This window comes from Lagenorhynchus albirostris, chromosome 19 (genome assembly GCF_949774975.1).
Source record: "Lagenorhynchus albirostris chromosome 19, mLagAlb1.1, whole genome shotgun sequence".
Taxonomy (NCBI): domain Eukaryota; kingdom Metazoa; phylum Chordata; class Mammalia; order Artiodactyla; family Delphinidae; genus Lagenorhynchus; species Lagenorhynchus albirostris.
In genome coordinates, this window is record NC_083113.1 from 42,603,989 (window position 1) to 42,622,896 (window position 18,908).

General features: G+C 44.2%; 2 protein-coding genes across 6 annotated transcripts in view; both read left to right on the forward strand.

Annotated features, from left to right (window-relative positions):
* Positions 1-17,957, forward strand: part of ZFP90 (ZFP90 zinc finger protein) — a 33,877-nt gene extending 15,920 nt beyond the window's left edge. For 3 of the 5 annotated variants that reach the window (XM_060132216.1, XM_060132215.1, XM_060132217.1), the window contains one exon: positions 741-2,900. In XM_060132216.1, the coding sequence (XP_059988199.1) occupies positions 741-2,386 (1,646 nt within the window). In that variant the 3' untranslated portion in view covers positions 2,387-2,900. Of the gene's footprint in view, positions 1-740; positions 2,901-4,968; positions 5,037-6,120; positions 6,139-17,823 lie in introns of those variants that run through there. The other 2 variants (XM_060132218.1, XM_060132219.1) reach the window with 2 other exon arrangements.
* The window catches only part of CDH3 (cadherin 3), a 103,033-nt gene continuing 96,679 nt past the window's right edge, over positions 12,555-18,908 (forward strand). Inside the window, exon 1 of the mRNA XM_060132213.1 lies at positions 12,555-12,570. The gene's annotated coding sequence lies outside the window, so the exon portion shown is untranslated. The remainder of the gene's footprint in view (positions 12,571-18,908) is intronic.

The following is an 18,908-nucleotide window of genomic DNA, read 5'->3' on the forward strand; positions in this document are numbered from 1 at the left end:
TTAAAAGGTTACCTTTCTTAGAACCTAGACATTAATTAATTTTCTGCTATTAGTATTCTGAGGTTAAACAGAGGTTTAGAGATCAGTTTTTTAGGCAGATTAAAATAAATTGTTTTTGGTTAAGAGAGGTGATTAATGTAGAATCAGAACTCAAATAGACTAAAATCACAGCTCTGTGTGTAAGGGCAAGGATGATTTGCCTCCTGAAATAGTACTTTTTTTTCTCTTTGGGAAGTATAGCCCTTGATCTCGGGTTATGTGAAAGAATCATTTCAGTTAGATCACTGGTTGCAGATTTTTTCTGCAGGGTTTGAAGATCTGAAGCCTCAGAGGTGACTTTAAAGAAATTATGAAATGAATGTATTAGGAAGATAGATTCCATGGCAGTTTGTAAAATGGACGGGAGGCATGGATAGCAGATAGGACTCTGCAAGACAGACCATGATCCTATTCCATTTGTATCTGTGCCTAACTCTCTCTTGCTCACCTGTTCCCTACTCCCTAACAAGCCCTCCTACATGGGCTTCCTCATTCTGGACTTATTCTTCTCTCTGGATCTGCAGTCTGCATTGTCACCTCTCTCCACTCTTCCTTTCTCCATTTTGGGTCTTCTCCTGAAGCTACAGGACTAATTTCAAAACAGAGTGATGTATAACATATCTCTTTCACTTCCTCATTCCTGTAGCAGTTTGTTTTAACAGGAGTGAATAGGGGACTTTTGCACTTTGGATTTCTTTCAGACTGGAGGACCAGGCCTGAAGCCAAATCTTCAAATCTGCAGCAGAGCATATCTGAAGTATCCCTTAGCACAGATGATCCCTCATGTACCACGTTAGAAGACACTTGGGATATTAATGGCCAGTTAGAGAGGCACAAGGAAAACTGGAAGAGACATTTGGGGCCAGATGCATCCACCCAGAAGAAAATAATCACACCAGAGGAAGCTTGTGAGCAAAATAAATTTGTTGAAAATTCTAGATTGAACACAGACCTGGTTACACAACTGAACATTCCTCCAAGGTCTAATGAATGTGATACACTTGGGAGCAATTTGGGACATAATTCAGACTTACTCAGTCAGAATAATATCCTTGCAAAAAAGAAACCTTATAAATGTAATAAATGTAGAAAAGCCTTTATTCATAGGTCATCACTGACTAAACATGAGAAAACTCATAAAGGAGATGGAACTTTCCCCAACGGTACAGATCAGGGAATTTATCCTGGAAAGAAACACCATGAATGTACTGACTGTGGGAAAACCTTCCTCTGGAAGACACAACTTACTGAGCATCAGAGAATTCACACTGGGGAGAAACCCTTTGAATGTAATGTGTGTGGGAAGGCCTTCAGGCATAGCTCATCCCTTGGTCAGCATGAGAATGCTCATACTGGAGAGAAACCCTATCAGTGTAGTCTCTGTGGGAAAGCCTTCCAGCGCAGCTCCTCCCTTGTTCAACACCAGAGAATTCACACTGGAGAGAAACCATATCGATGTAATTTGTGTGGTAGGTCATTTAGGCATGGCACATCCCTCACTCAGCACGAGGTCACACATAGTGGAGAGAAACCCTTCCAATGTAAGGAATGTGGGAAAGCCTTTAGTCGGTGTTCTTCCCTTGTCCAGCATGAGAGGACTCACACAGGAGAGAAACCTTTTGAATGTAGCATATGTGGGAGGGCTTTTGGTCAGAGCCCTTCCCTTTATAAACATATGAGGATTCATAAGAGAGGCAAACCTTACCAAAGCAGTAACTACAGCATAGATTTCAAGAGCTCATCTCTTACTCAAGATGAAAACACTCTCACTGAAGTGAAATCCTATCATTGCAATGACTGTGGGGAAGACTTCAGTCACATTACAGACTTCTCTGACCATCAGAGGATCCACACTAGAGAAAACCCCTATGATTGTGAGCAGGCCTTTAGTCAACAATCTATTTCTCACCCTGGCGAGAAACCCTATCAATGTAATGTATGTGGGAAAGCTTTCAAAAGGAGTACGAGTTTCATAGAGCATCACAGAATTCATACTGGAGAAAAACCCTATGAATGTAATGAATGTGGAGAAGCCTTCAGTCGACGCTCATCACTGACTCAACATGAGAGAACCCACACTGGAGAGAAACCCTATGAATGTATCGACTGTGGTAAAGCCTTCAGTCAGAGTTCATCTCTCATTCAGCATGAGAGAACTCATACCGGAGAAAAACCCTATGAATGTAATGAATGTGGGCGAGCTTTCCGAAAGAAAACTAATCTGCATGATCATCAGAGAATCCATACTGGAGAAAAACCCTACGCTTGTAAGGAATGTGGGAAAAACTTCAGTCGAAGCTCAGCTCTTACTAAACATCAGAGAATTCATACACGAAATAAACTCTAGGAACCTTGACATTAGGGAATGTGCCAAAAGCTTTAGCTAAAATATTGTTCTTATTCAGTATCAGAGGATTCTTACTGGAGAGAAAGCTTGAGAATGTAATGAATTGTGTGTGTGTATGTGTGTACATTGTGTGTGGAGAAAGCTCTGTGCTAGTAGACAGTGTTTTTTTAAATAAAAGCCACATTCTCTGGGACTTCCCTGGTGGTCCAGTGGTTATAAGACTCCACGCTTCCAACTGCAGGGGCACAGGTTCGATCCCTAGTTGGTGAAGATCCTGCATGCCATGTGGTGCAGCCAAATAAGAGAAAAAAAAAAAAAAGGAAAAGAATAAATAAAAGCCACATTCTCAGATCTGATTACAGACGTGTGTAAAAACAACTACAAACATATAGCCTGTTAGAAATGGTATGCCTATATATTGGACTTTGTAAATTTTTTGAATATATGTTTGCAGGAGATCACCAACTTTCAACAATTTAACTTGTAACTCTCACTGTTTACAGCTTTTTAAAAAAATAAAACTCCCATGGTAGTTACCAAAACTCATTTTTAAATTGCTTGACAGCTGCATTCAACTGCAGCTCTTACGTTAAATTTACCATGGAAATCAGTTTCACCTCCAGGAATTCACCATTTAAAGAATTAGATCAGCTGGTCCAACCGCTTCATTGTACAGATGAAGAAACTGAAAGCCAAAGATGTGAAGTGGTTGCACAGCATGATAACAGTTTATAGCTGCAAAGCTGGGTGGAAAATGCAGGTCTCCTGGATCTTTGGCCTCATAGTCTTGCCACTGAAAAGATATTTTGGAATTCAGGGCTTTAAAATAAGTTTTAAAATAAATCAGATGCACAAATATTTAATGAACGCTCAGGAGTTGAATACTTTGGGAACTCATAAAAGCATAAGAGGCAGCAAGACATATGCAAATTTGTCACACACTTATTTAAAGCAGCTTGTTGGAAGCTTACAAACCAAAATGTTAACAGAAATTGTAAATAGTTGAACTACTAATGACTTTTTTTCTTTTCCCAATATCATACTTCAGCTAAGGTATGTCAGTTTCATAGAATTAATAAGTCTTCCTACTGTGCTTTTCATGATCCTCCCATGAAAAAGCACTGCCCCAAGCTTCCTGTATTGATTTGATCAATGGGAAAACAACACAGAACTAAGAGAAAAAAAGTTCCCCAAATTGGGCTTCCCTGGTGGCACAGTGGTTGAGAGTCCGCCTGCCGATGCAGGAGACACGGGTTCTGTGCCCCGGTCCAGGAAGATCCCACATGCCGCGGAGCGGCTGGGCCCGTGAGCCATGGCTGCTGAGCCTGTGCGTCCGGAGCCTGTGCTCTGCGACAGGAGAGGCCACAACAGTGAGAGGCCCGTGTACCGCAAAAAAAAAAAAAATTCCTCAAATTAATTTTACTGTAGAGAAGTATAAATCCAATTATCCATTGCCATAAAATTTGCCTTTAAATCAGTTTAGGCAATCATCATGTAGTGGGTCATTTTGTGTGCCAAGGAAATTTTCACCATTAAAAAATTAACTTTTATGGCTCTCTGGTGACTTTCCATCAGTAAAGCGTGAGGTAAGAATAGCCCACTCTAATCCTTAATATCCCCTAAAGCCTCCCATGGCTTATTCTAAAGGAATTTCCAGAATCTTTGTTCGTTCATTGGCACCAGTAGTGCAGAGAAATTTGGAAGCAACTGTAGAAATTGACCCTTTTCATGAAAGAGCCTCTGTTCCCCCCAAGATAAGCAAATGTTCCTGCCCTAATGATGAATCCTGGGGAGGAGTGATATGGGGTGGTGTTGATGGTGAACCTTTCCTACTGGCTTCTTTGCATGCCAGGTGGGAGGATCCATCATTTTTGTCTCATTCTGGACAACATGAGGCAGCTCCCAAACATCCTTTGTAATTCTCTGCTGGAAAAATGTGCCTGGGGCCTGAAATGTGGGAAGTCCAGCCCAGTGAGTTTGTCGTATGTGGAGCAAGATGGGATGCTCTATAGCAGATCTGCCCTTCCGAGACTTTAACCATTCAAAAATACCTTGTTTATGATGTTCCACGCTTAGCATATGCCACAATGCCAAGACCGTGCCTGTGTTGTCTGATACATAGTTTGACAATGGGCAATTCTACTCAGAACCTCCTCTACTGATTGGCTAGGATGCCTATCAGGAACTCATTTTTCTGTTGATTGTTTGGGGATCCCCATAGTGGACTGTTTGCAAGAATGGCATGAATTGTAACCAGTTGAGTGCTACGCAGCTGTTGTGGAAGTTTATAAAGACTTAGTTCCAGAAGACCTAAAGGAGACCACTGGTTTGTGTGTGCAGCCTGGCCTAGATCCAACCAGTCTCTGAATCTCAGCATATCATCATTGGCAGGGAGGGCGCCCAGGATGTATGTATGGCTGATTGAGCAGAGGATTCTCTAGTCCCAGCAACCATGCACCATGCACTTAATGAACACCCAGCTTCTAGGCCATATGAAATACATCCTTGTAACATTGTTGTATTATTTCAATAAATAGCCTTCTTAGTTGAATGGGAGTCAGTTTGTCTTTTTCCATTTTCAGAACTTGGCTAAGATTAAAGAGTGGTGCATCAAGGAAGAGGGATTAACTGCTAAACTCATCACAGCCAGGTGAGTTAATAGCATTTATTGATTGCTTACTACTTGAAAGACATTGTGCTAAGTACTATATAGCCATCATTTCATTTAATCCTTACAGGTTCCCTAATAGGTCTTGTGGTGTCTTGTCTTTGCCCAACTTTTTCCCCACTCTTCCTCTTGTAACAATCCCTGCTGTACTGACCACAGGAACACAAGTCAGGACATCCTGGGGCTCAATGATAGTTCCAGGAACAATTGAGCCAATCAGAGTCCTTTGACAGAATTTTTTCAAAATAGACTTAGCAAGGATACTTTAATTTGAGGTTGCTAGGCTGGTAAGGTGAAGGCCTAAAGTTGCCTGGAGCCTGATTCCTTACCAGAGCGGGGAGGTCTGTTGTAGCAGGAGAGGATGCAGCCGCCATGATGGTGTTCTCATTTCTCATTCCTGAGGTCCTTGGACTGGGCTCAATTTCTGAAGCTCTTCTGGGATTCAGTGGGCTCCCCACTATCAGTTGAATGAGTCCCCCTTTCTTATATTTCTGTTGCTTGCATTAAAGAAACTTAATGCATGTATTATATCTTTGTTTTATAATGGGGAGAAAAACCCAGAGAAGTAAAGTACTGCCCATGGCAGATTCAGACTTGGAACCCAGAACTGCCTGGCTGCAAAGGCAGAGCTCTTAACCTCTAAATTTCATGTCTCCAGAGCCATGCTATGTTCAAAGAGATGCATGTAACACAGTGTCGTTTGGGGGTGAATGGATGAAGGGATATGGTGATAGGTTAGACGGGAGACCAAGTGGAAGCAAAATGATGAAGGGCCTTGGAATGTTTTTCTTGACTGTTTCAGTAAATTAAATCCCCCAGATTCACCCACACCCTCACACTTTAATATATAAGTTATTTGCATTTGCCTAGACTGTAGATAAAATCTTGTCTCATACTTAAATAAAAAACTTTCTTAAAAATATTTTTCATGTTGCTACACAGTCTCATGATCCCATTAACAAACTCCCTACTGTTGCAATAATATTTGGATAGTTTGGGGCATTGGTTTTATAATGACATTGAATACTTTCACCTTTTTAAGCACCCCCACTTTTTTTTTCTATAGAATTTTTTCTTAAAATATCCAGAGTGAGATAAATATCCAAAATGGGATTACTGGGTCAGCATGTATAGGTACGTATAACCAGGTGTGAGATTCATGCAAGAATAAACTAGTTACAATAGTGCAGGAGTAATAGCTTCAAAATTGCAAAAGGGAAACAAGAGAAAACCAGTGTCCTACTCCTGGTGCCTGGGTGTATGTGGGGAAGGGCCCCAAGGTAGGCACTATGTCTGCCAGAGCATCTAGCACTTCTCTGTGCCAGCATGGATAATAAAACAATTCTGCAGTTATTAGGCATGTTGATGCTGGTGATGCTTGGTTCTTTATAGCTGCAGTGGGCTTTTATAAATACTGAAATAGTTAATTCCTACCTGTTAAAAATGCAAATGTCACATCAGGGAAGGTTTTAATGACTGCCTGGCTAAATTGGTCTCCTTTTAAATTTTCATGGATTATTGTTAATGTCCTTCACCTTACCACAATTTGTATTTTTGATTATTTGTTTTCTCCCCACCCTACAGTAGATTGTGAGTGCCAGGAAGGCAGAGTCCACATCTATTTTGCTAACATTTTTTGTTCCCTTGATTATCACAATGCCAGGCACACAATAGGTACTTAATATAGTCTTGTTAGCAGTATAGTGGAGATGTGTTGATAGAGAAAGAAGGCTAGTTTTTCAGAATGAAGAGATGTTCAATCTTGAAATCAGAATACTGCAAAACAGTGAGATACTATTTCATATCCATTAGGCTGGCAAAAAATTTAGTTAGAAGTCTGGCAGGGGGAAAATGAGAACTTTTATACACTGCTAGTGAGAGGGTTAATTAGTATAATCATTTGGGGCAGTAATTTGGTAATATCCAGTAAAATTGAAGTTAAGCACACTTGATGACCCATTGATTCCACTTCTAGATCTATGTGGTAGAGTAGAAGTACTCCCATGTGAGCACAAAGACATGTACAAGGATGATTATTGCAGCAGTGTTTGAAATAGTAAATATATGGACACAACATAAATGTCTGACAGTAAGTGAATGGGTTAATAAACCGTGGCATATTCTTAATATAATACAGTACTTCAGTAAAGGAACCAGAGCATCTGGAAACAAAAAAACATTCTAACTCGTCTATTCCGCTCCTGTACCCATGCAGCTAAATGTGGCTGCAGGAAACAGAGCCACAGTGACTAGTCCCACTTTAAATCCCTGACTGCTAACCTCAGGCATTTGTTTCCCTAGTCCAGTCGTTGTCCCAGTCTCCTAAGGTACTGTTGCATAGCTTCTGTCTTCTCAACCTCCAGCACTTCATCCCAGTCCTTACTCAGCTGGTGACCTTGTTTCCTAGGTAACAGGAAAATAAAAGCAACCAGAAGGTAACTACTCACCTACGTGCATCTTGTCCCTGTGCTCTTCCTTTCTTTCCTGCTACTGTGGTTGACACTTTGTTCTCTTATCTAAGACCAGCTTCTCTCTGGTGTATTAGATCCTGTTCATAAACTAGAACATCATTCCTACAGTTGTCCTCTTTCCTGCATCTTTTTTTTCTTGTCTACTGAATTTTTCCTATCAGCATAATAACGTGATTTTTCTCATCTTAAATCTATATTTGTAAATATATTCAAATATTACACACACACACACACACACACACACACACACACACACACACACACACACACACACACACACACACACACACACACACACACACACACACACTGCATCCCCCTCCACCTGCCACTTCATTCCCTACTTAATAGGAATATTCCTCAATAGAGGTGTCTAATACTCATTGTCTCCAATTCCTCTCCTTCCAGTCTCTCTTGCACCCCCTCCAATTAGGTCTTTGTTTCTGCTTTTGTCAGAGGGTCACTCATGGACTCCACGTGGCTAAATCCAGTCGTATTTTTTCAGTCCCTTTTTTTTTTTTGCGGTACGCGGGCCTCTCACTGCCGTGGCCTATCCCGTTGCGGAGCACAGACTCCGGACGTGCAGGCTCAGCGGCCATGGCTCACGGGCCCAGCCGCTCCGCGGCATGTGGGATCTTCCCTGACCGAGGCATGAACCCGTGTCCCCCACAGCGGCAGGCGGACTCTCAACAACTGCGCCACCAGGGAAGCCCTTTTCAGTCCTTTTACTTGACCTGTCAGCATTATTTGGTACAGTTGATCACTTCCTCATCCTTGGCTTCCAGGTTATCACACCTAGATTTCCTTATACTTTATTGACAGCTAATTCTCCCAAGTTCTATATCTTCCCTTGCTCTAGACATAGGAATTCTTCTAGGGCTCCATCTTTGGATCTCTCTTCTTTTTCTACAGTCACCCTCATTGGGGCTCTCATCTACTCGCAAGACTTTAAATACCTGCTTGAAAATTTTATCTCCAGCCCAAGATTCCATACTCATAACCAACTGCCTACTTGACACCTCCACTTGGATTTCTAACAGACATCTCAAATTTAATATGTCCAAAAATGAACTAACTCATGATCTCCCCTTCCCACCCTCATCATAAGCATGTTCCTACCTCAGCCCTCCCGTCTGGGAAAAGGCAACCCCATCCTTCCAGTTGCTCAAGTCCCAAACTGGGGTACCATTCTTGATACCTTTCTTTCACACCCCATGTCCAAGGTTCAGTAAGTTCTGTCTGCCAACTTGCAGGATATATGTGGATGGCCATTTCTTGTTGCCTCTACCATCCTAGGCCAAGTCACCATCATCATCTACGGTCCAGGTATTTGCAATAAATAGCCTCCTAGTTGGTTTCCCTGCTTCCACCCGTGTCTCTCTATGTTCGAAGTTCAGCAGCCAGAGTGACACTGTAAAAGTCTAAGATTGTGTCACTCATCTTCTCAAAGCCCTCAAATAGCTCTCCACGAATAAAGACTAAAGTAAAAGCCCTATGCAGTACTGCCACCACCTGCCACCCTCCTGTATTATCTGTCTGACTCACCACTCGTCTTCTTTCTTGATCACTGTACTACGGCTCCACCAAACTCTCTGCAGTAACTTAAACACCCACAGCAAGCTTCCACTTCAGACGCTTTGCATTTGCTATTGACTCTTCCTGGAATCCTCTTCTTCTAGATGTCACCTGGTTTGGTTCCTCACCTCCTGCAGATCTTTGTTCAGTGAACCCTTCTTTGACTACCCTATTGAAATAGCAATCCCCGGGAATTCCCTGGTGGTTCAGTGGTTAGGACTCAGGGTTTTCACTGCCAAGGGCGCAGGTTCAATCCTTGGTCAGGGAACTAAGATCCCACAAGCCCCTTGGCGTGGCCAAAAAAAAAAAAGCAATCCCCCTGCATGGCATGCTCCACCTCCCTTCCCAGCTTCATTTTCTCCATAATACCTACCATCACCTGACATTTACTTGTTTATTGTATGTCCTTCTCAAGAAGGTAAGCTCTGTGAGAGTAGAGATTTTGGGGGGTGTAAATTTTATTGAAGCACAACATATTTACAGAAAAGTATAAAAATAGCAAGTGAGGGGCTTCCCTGGTGGCGCAGTGGTTGAGAGTCTGCCTGCCGATGCAGGGGACATGGGTTCATGCCCCGGTCCAGGAAGATCCCACATGCTGCGGAGCCTGCGCATCCAGAGCCTGTGCTCCGCAACGGGAGAGGCCACAACAGTGAGAGGCCCGCGTACCGAAAAAAAAAAAAAAGCAAGTGAGTAGCTTGATGATTGAGAACAACAACTTGCATATCTTGTTCAGTCCCCTGTACCCAGTACAGGAGATACTCAAATGTTTAATGAATGGTTGAACTGAGTGTACATGTTACTAACAAGGCTAACATTGAAAACAATTGAAAATAAAGTTGCAGAGGGATTACATACAGTGTGATAAAACTTTTAAAAATCTATATCACCTATTTTTTTTATCAACTCATATGAAGTAAAAGTAGGAAAGTATTAAAATACCAGCTTCAGAGTGGTGGTTTCCTCAGTAGCTAGTGGGGAAAGGGTTGGGAAGGGATAAAAGAAGACAAATTTTTTTAATAAAAAAGCAAATCTGTCAAATTATTAATATTTGTTAAAAGAGGCTGATGCATATTTGTTGTATGTGTCTCTGTGAATGTTAAACTCTTTTACAGTTAGTCTGCCTCCCTGCTCTTACCTGGTCCCTTCTCAGACAAAGCCACTTCCCTAGTTCCCCTCGGTACCATGAGCCTGTCTGACCTGTACATCCAGCATGTCTGAAGCATTTAGGAGAAGGAATGATGGGCATTCATGCTCCCAAGGGTGAGAAGTCTGATCCAAGCCCAAGAAAGTGTCGGTCTTGGTACTGTCAAAATCAAAGTAGTTCCCCCTCTCTAGAAATGCCATTTGAGGGAATAATTAAAAAGAAGGGGAGGGCAGGGGCACAGAGGGCTTCCTGTAGATAAGCAACATAGGTGATTATCGGCAGGAGTTGGTGGAAGGAAAGAACCAATTTTTGCTAGCAAATTGTAGGGAAAGCCCTGTAATTTTGGAAAAACACTTTTTTTTTTGGACAAACATTTTAATGGATAAAGGAGCCAAGAAATTTGGACCTGATATAAAGATGGTATTTTATTCTGCTATGACCAGATAAGTATTAGTTGTAGTAATTAATGGAGGTTTTGTTTTACCATGTGCTTTAAGAAACTAGCAATTACCAATTGTTCTTGAATTTTAATACTCATTTTCAGAAGTTAAGAGTTGTCACAGAGTTTTGGCATGGACTTTTCTGTTGGCTTAGAATTGCTGATAAAGCCTGAAAGATGAAAAAAGTCATATTCTCCTACATTCTAAAGGGTACCACAAGAACTGGGCACATGCTCCCACAGGATTCACTAGGAAGTCAGAAATTCACAACCTCTCATTCCTAGGCCCCCACTGACATATAACCGTGCAACAGGGTCAGATCCAGAGGAGAGGATCCTTGTGGTGGTAGGGTGAGTCCCCTGGCCCTCCCCACAGGGCTGGGGGAATCAGGCACCAAGAGAATGAGTGGAGATATTGGGGGCATCTGACATCACTGGAGCTTGCTGTCTTTATCTCCAGCAAAACCACAAGCCCACTTCAGGGCTACTACTCCGAGTTCTTAGGAGAGCTTGCACATGGGCCTGAAGAGTGGGTATTCGGTGGTAAGGAGGTGGGGAGGAATGTAACAGACAGGTGCCTGCAACTGTCTGGAGATTTCTGAATGGAGGGGTGTTCTGGTGGAGTAACCCCACCAGCAGAATGTGAAGGCCTCTGAGCGTCCGCCTTTGTGCTGTGCCTTGGAAAAAAAGGACAGGCCCACTCTCTCCGATTTCTTTGCCGTCAGAGGTCACAAGACAGGATTTCAGTGGATCCTGGGTGGGGTGACCATATGTATTACTGATCAGCTAAACCAGGACCATTGAGCTCATTCTCAAGGGGGAGCTAACCAGACGGGAAGCTGGGACTGTGCTGACAAACTGGGAGATATGTTTATCCTACGCCTGAGCTCCCCGGAGGAAAGAAGTCAGAGGGTGGGCAGGAGCAATGGCTCTGTGTCCCAGGGGCTGCCCCACCAAACTAGCGGGTGACCCACCTGGAGAGGGGTTGGAGGTGAGGACAGAACTAGGCTACCCCTCTCTGAATGAATATAGTGGGCTGGGATGAAGCTGCACACAGCCCACAGACTGGCGCGCATCTTCCTGTGAGGAGGCCGCCTGCTGGGGCAGGCCACCGGCCCTGGGCCCAACAGGACTAACACAGCGGACCGGCACCTTCCTTCTTATCCCTCACCTGACCCATGCGGGCTGGGCATGCGGGCTCTAAGAATCAGGTATGAATTTCGAGTTTTGAACTGGTCTCGACTAAGTTTTAATAACTGTAAGTAAGCACAAAATTGCTTTTTCTCAGGTTATGAGCTCCTAAAGGGGATTTGATAGCCTGGCGAGGGCGAGAAAGCCGTTTAAAATGGTGACACCAGACAGATTAGGTTTATACCACCAAATTTAGACTTAATAATAGAAAATCTGGGTGTGCCTTTTAAAGAGGTGTCAAAGGAAGCCCACTTGGACTTCCCTGTGGGTCCAGTGGTTAAGACCACGCTTCCACTGCAGGGGACAGGGGTTCCATCCCTGGTGGCGGAACTAAGATCCCGCATGCCTCCGGGCCAAAAATAAAAAAAGCGCACTTGCGTCCCCTAACACTGTAGGAGTGCTGGGTAGGGAGTGTAGTCCACCTAGTGCGGGCCACCCGCTTGCAAAGGGAGCAGCCTCCCAGGTCTCCAGGCGCTGCGCGGCTGCAGACTACATTTCCCGAAAGCCTTGGCGGTGGTGCGCTTCGACTCCTGGTTTGACGTATTCCGCCGCTGACTGGGGCGCTCGTGGGCGAGGAACGTGGCCCTGGCGCATGCTATAGTCATTTTCGACATGCGCAGAGGCGAATGCGTGCCGCTTGGTGTTCGCTCCATCTTGAGAAAGTGAAGAGGAGGCAAGAGCTTGAGCGCGCGCGAGGTATTTGCCTTGCACTCTGCTCCCGGGGCCAGGCTACGCTCCTCCCGTGGCCGCCACCAACCACCCACGCCCCATGGCTAGAACACGTCAGACCGGGGCCTTGCGCTCTCTCACCCACCCCGGCTCTGCCTAGTGGCCGGAAACTGCCATCTCCTATCAGTGATCTGCTGGACAGTTTGGGGAGACGTTGAATCATATGAGGTAGTCTAGGTAAGTGGAGAAACTTAAGGTAACAATAGCTCCCCTCTCTGAAAAAAAAGTTTGGCTTTTCCTGAGGGGCTGTAAGTTTCTACTCCCCCGAAACACGGTCATAAAACCAGAAACACCATCTCCTTTTCCTCTCTCCTCCCGTCTGCTCTCTTCCTCGGTACAGGAAGCGTCCTGTGCAGCTAGGCTGGAGGGAGAATAATGAAGCCTTGAGTGAAGGGTTACACTCATGGTAATGGTAGTCTAGGTAATTAGGACCAACTCTTCCATGGAAAATAACTTAAGCTGGATGAAACGTTGAAAAAAGCATTGCAAAGAGCTAACAGGAGAGTGAAGAATTAAGGATCAGACTCTAGGAGAAGCAAGAGACTAAGTCATAATCCCAACCCTCAAAGCTGCTTTTGCCTGAAGGCATTTGCTGGTGGAAAGAGACACCTGTGAAAGCCAGCAGTAAAGTTGGTGGACTTGCAGTATAAGGGGTACAAATGTAAAAGTGTTGAAAGCTGGGAGTCTGAATAATCACCCCACATTTGAACTGGGACCCCAAATGAAGACATGCTCAAGAAAATGTTAAACAGGAGATAAGCCCTGGCATAGACATGTCTCCCAAATTCAGGTTGTCTTGGAGGTGTAGAGATCCTCAGCCTTCAAACTCTATAACATTGACCTAGTGGTGTGCCCGGGTGTCTGACAAAAGCAAATGGAAATGATCCTTAGAGAAAGGTATTATCATCGTAGACATCAAAGTATTCACACACACACTTCATTTTTAGTAACTTCCAGCACATTCTCAAAGATAACTAGATACACAAGGACATAAGAAATCGTGAAAGAACATGCAGAATTAATAGACAACAAACACAGACCCAAACACTTCTGGAATTATCAGAGAAAGAGTATAAAATAGCAATTCTTAGTATTTTTAAAGAGATAAAAGACAAGGTTGAAAATATCTACAAAAAACAAGCTTTAAAAATTGGCCTAGCAGTTTAGAAAAAATAACCAAATAGATTTTTTTTTTTTTTAAAAAAAGCTAATTTAGGGCTTCCCTGGTGGCGCAGTGGTTGGGAGTCTGCCTGCCGATGCAGGGGACGCGGGTTCATGCCCCGGTCCGGGAGGATCCCACGTGCCGCGGAGCGGCTGGGACCGTGGGCTGTGGCCGCTGGGCCTGCGCGTCCCGCAGCGGGAGAGGCCGCAGCGGTGGGAGGCCCGCGTACCGCAAAAAAAAAAAAGCTAATTTAAAAAAACAACAGCTGTCTGTTTAGACAGCAAATTAAACATAAAAGAAGAGAGAATGAACTGGAATATCGGTGAGAAGAAATTGTCCAGAAACTATTATTGCACAGAGACAATGAGATGGAAAGTATAGAAGACAAAGTAAAATACCTTAAGCCATTGGGTAGAAAGCCCAACATAAATTTAATCAGATTCCCAGAAGGAAAATACAGAACAAGCTATATGAAAGACATACCAAGCTACAGATTCAAGAAGCCCAATGAAACTCAAGGAGCACAAATAAAAATAAGTCCACAACAGATACATCACGGTGAAACAATAAAATATAAAAGGTAAATAAAATCTTAAAAGTAATTAGAGAAAAAGATCAATTAACTTCAAGAAGTAACATCTGACTTCCCAATAGCATCTGTGGAAGCCATACGAATGGGGAATGAAATCTTCATTGTGCTTAAAATATCTGTCAACCTAGAAGTATGTATACAGCAAAATCTTTCAGGAATGGAGACACAAGTATCTTTTATACAGCTAAAAACGGTCAATACTTCTTGCTCTCTGAGTGACCTGGCGCAAACTTCTTTTAAATGGGGCTACAATTGTCCCACCTGTTGGGACTTAATGCTAGGATTGAGTTAATATCTGTATAGGACTTTGCTCCTTGCCCGCTCGTAGTTGGTGTTCTTTAAAATGTTTGGTCCCAAGGTGAACAAGGTGGGTTTGTGGGGATGCTGCCCTTGCGGGGAACTCTCCGCGAGCGCGTCCTGGTGGGAGCGAGTGCTGCAGGGTCCTGCTGCCCGTCTCCCGGCCCGGACAACGCGTGCCTGCCGGTGGCCACGAGGGGGCAATGCCACACCGCAGTGGGTGCCCGGGAGGCCACAGAACTTGCACCAGGTGAGCCTGTTGCCGGCTTCCTCTCCTCTTTCTTCTTTCCCTTTGCGCCTTTAAAGGATGCTGGAATTTTCGCAGCACCTAAATAACGATATACTCCATCCACAAGGGATGCACCTGAGGGGGAGAGATCTGGAACACCTGGCAATAGGGCTGATCAGCGTCAGCGTCGGCTGTGGTCAGACCTGCAAATCTCAGGCAACACTGTCATAAATAATGCAAGAGGGGCTCAGTACCTCCGTGGGCAAAGTGGGTTTTTTTGCCACAACTTTTTCTTCAAAAAAAAATTCAAACCAACAGAAACGTTTTCAAAACTGTACAATCAACAAACATTCATATATCTTTCATCTGGATTCACTGTCAATCCAATTTGCCAGGTTATTTACACACACATTTTATTTTGTTTTGGCTGAACCGTTTTAGACCTACTTGCAGACATCCTGACACTTTACACCTCAGATACTTCACCCTGCATCTCCTAAGATCAAGGACATTCTCACACGCAGCCACAATACCATTATCACACCTAAGACGCTCAGCATGGATACAATTAAATACAATTAAATGATATACAGTTCCATATTTAAATTTCCCCAGTTATTCCAGTTTTGTCCTGTATAGCTGTAAATTTGTTTTGTTTGTGATCCAGGACCTGACCAATGGTCACCTCATTTTTTCTTTCATGACATTTTTTTTTTTTTTTTTTTTTTTGCAGTATGCGGGCCTCTCACTGTTACCGTGGCCTCTCCCTTGCGGAGCACAGGCTCCGGACGCGCAGGCTCAGCGGCCATGGCTCATGGGCCCAGCCGCTCCGTGGCATATGGGATCTTCCCGGACCGGGGCACGAACTCGTGTCCCCTGCATCGGCAGGCGGACTCTCAACCACTGCGCCACCAGGGAAGCCCCTTTCATGACATTTTTGAAGAGTCCAGGGAAGTTGTCTTGTAGAAGATTCTACCATCTGAATCTGTCGCCTATTTATTCTTTGTGATTAGATTCAAGAAAGTCAGTTTTGTGTAAATACTGCATAGGCCATGTTATCTTTTTCCGATTACATCGTATCAGGAGGCCCATCACATAGGCCTGTACTATATTAGTGACACTAAGTTTGATCACTGGGCTACATGTGACAGTTTCCTGTCATAAACAATACTCTTTAAACATTAACTCCCCATTTCCCCCTCTCCAGCCCTTGTCAATTATACCACCATTATACTTTCTGTCTATGATTTTGACTACTCTAAATACCTCATATATTTATTTATTTATTTTGGGCTGTGTTGGGTCTTCGTTTCTGTGTGAGGGCTTTCTCTAGTTGTGGCGAGCAGGGGTCACTCTTCATCGCGGTGCGCAGGCCTCTCACTATCGCGGCCTCTTGTTGCGGAGCACAGGCTCCAGACGCGCAGGCTCAGTAGTTGTGGCTCACGGGCCTAGTTGCTCCGCGGCATGTGGGATCTTCCCAGACCAGGGCTCGAACCCGTGTCCCCTGCATTAGCAGGCAGATTCTCAACCACTGCGCCACCAGGGAAGCCCTAAATACCTCATATAAGTGAAATCATACAGTATTTTTCTTTTTGTGAGTTGCTTATTTCACTTAGAATAATGTCTTCAAGTTTTATCCATGTTATAGCATATTACAGAATTTCCTTCCTTTTTAAGGCCAAATAATATTCCGTGGAGTGTATTGGATTGGTCAAAAAGTTTCTTTCGGGCTTTTCTGTAACACCGTACAGAAAAACCCAGAGGAACTTTTTGGCCAACCCAATATATACCACTTTTCAGTAATCTATTCATCAATCAGACACTTGGGTTGCTCCCATGTTTTAGCTATTGTGAATAAGGCTACTATGAACATGGGTGTACAAATGTCTCTTCAAGACCCTGAAGAGGGTCTTGGATAATTCTTAATTCTTTTGGATATAGAATTGCTGGCTCATATGGTAATTCTATTTTTAATTTTTTGAGGAACTTCCATACTGCTTTCTACAGCGACTGAACCATTTTACATTCCTACTAACAGTGCACAAGGGTTCCAGTTTCTCCACATCCTTGTCAACACTTACTGTTTTCTGGGGTTTTTTTAAAATAAATTTATTTATTTATTTTTTGGCTGCGTTGATTCTTGGATGCTCTGTCGCGGTGCGCAGGCTTCTCGTTGCGGTGCGTGGGCTTCTCTTGTTGCAGAGCACAGGCTCTAGGCGCATGGGCTCTAGAGCTCAGGCCCAGTAGTTGTGGTGCACGGGCTTAGTTGCTCTGCGGCTTGTGGGATCTTCCCAACCAGTGATCGAACCTGTGTCCCCTGCATTGGCAGGTGAATTCTTAACCACTGCGCCACCAGGGAAGTCCCTGTTTTCTGGCTTTTGGATAGTAGCCATCCTAATGGATGTGAGGTTGTATCTTGTAGTTTTGGTTTACATTTCCCTAACGATCAGTAATGTTGAGTATCTTTTCATGTGCTTATTGGCCGTTCATATGACTTCTTTGGGAAAATGTCTATTCAAATCTTTTGCTTATTTTTGAATCAGGTTGTTTGTTGTTTTGTTATTGAGTTTTAGGAGTTCTCTATATATTCTGGATATTAATCCTTTACCAGAAATATGCATATATGTGTGTATATATATATGTGTATATATATATATATATATTTAAAACCTGAAAAACAGTACTAGAGATTGTTTATGGATACATGCATATGGAGTAAATATATAAAGCTGTGTACAGGAATGATCAGCACTATATTCAGTGAGTGATGTTTGGGGCAGAGGGTGGGGATAGGGTCAGGTGCATAGGAAGCTTCAACCATAGCTGATGAGTTTTATTTATTAGAGTAGATCATGGTTAAATGGATGTTCATTATGTTGTTTTCCCTTTTTGTGTATACACCTGAGATTATTTCACAATTTTTTTTTTTTTTTTTTACAGTACGCGGGCCTCTCACTGTCGTGGCCTCTCCCGCTGCGGAGCACAGGCTCCGGACGCGCAGGCTCAGTGGCCATGGCTCACGCGCCCAGCCGCTCCGCGGCATGTGGGATCTTCCCGGACCAGGGCACGAACCCGTGTCCCCTGCATCGGCAGGCGGATTCTCAACCACTGCGCCACCAGGGAAGCCCCACAGAATTTTAAAAAACAAAATGTAGTGGTTTTTAAAAAAATGTTTATTTATTTATTGGCTGTGTTGGCTCTTTGTTGCTGCCTGAGGGCTTTCTCTATTTGCAGAGAGCGGGGCTGCTCTTCATTGCGGTGCATGGGCTTCTCATTGCGGTGGCTTCTCTTGTTGCGGAGCACGGGCTCTAGGTGCACGGGCTTCAGTAGTTGTGGCTCACGGGCTCTAGAGTGCAGGCTTAGTAGCTGTGGCGCATGGGCTTAGTTGCTCCACGCATGTGGGATCTTCCCGGACCAGGGATGCAACCTGTGTCCCCTGCATTGGCAGGCCATTTTTATCCACTGCGCCACCAGGGAAGCCCAAAATGTAGTTTCTTAAAGAAAAAAAAAAAGCTTTACTTTATTGAGCAACTACTAGGTTCAAAAAGCTTAACATTCATTATCTACTTTAATCCCCACTTCACCCCTTTAATCACTTGCCACCACTCTGCCCTTTGTCTACTCCACTCCAGTCACACTGGCCTCCCTACTGCCTTTTTTGGGGGGGGTCGGGTGTGTGTGTGTGGCTTTGTTGGGTCTTTGTTGCTGTGTGTGGGCTTTCTCTAGTTGCGGTGAGCAGGGGCTACTCTTACGTGTGGTGCGTGGGCTTCTCATTATGGTCACCCCTTACTGGGCTCCCTTCAAGGTGAGAAACCTGCCCGCAGAGCGGGCGCGTTTGGTGGGGCCGAGCTAAGAGTGTGTCCAAGGCGTGCACGAGGGTTCCATCGCCCCTTCCATCTCCGGGGATCTCCGGAGTAGCCCCCACCGGCCTCAGCACATGGGAATCGGCGGTCACCAACGTAGAGCTGGCCGCCACTCGAACTCCCCTCCCCCCCAAGCCATCCCCGCTCCCCACGCCCCTTCTC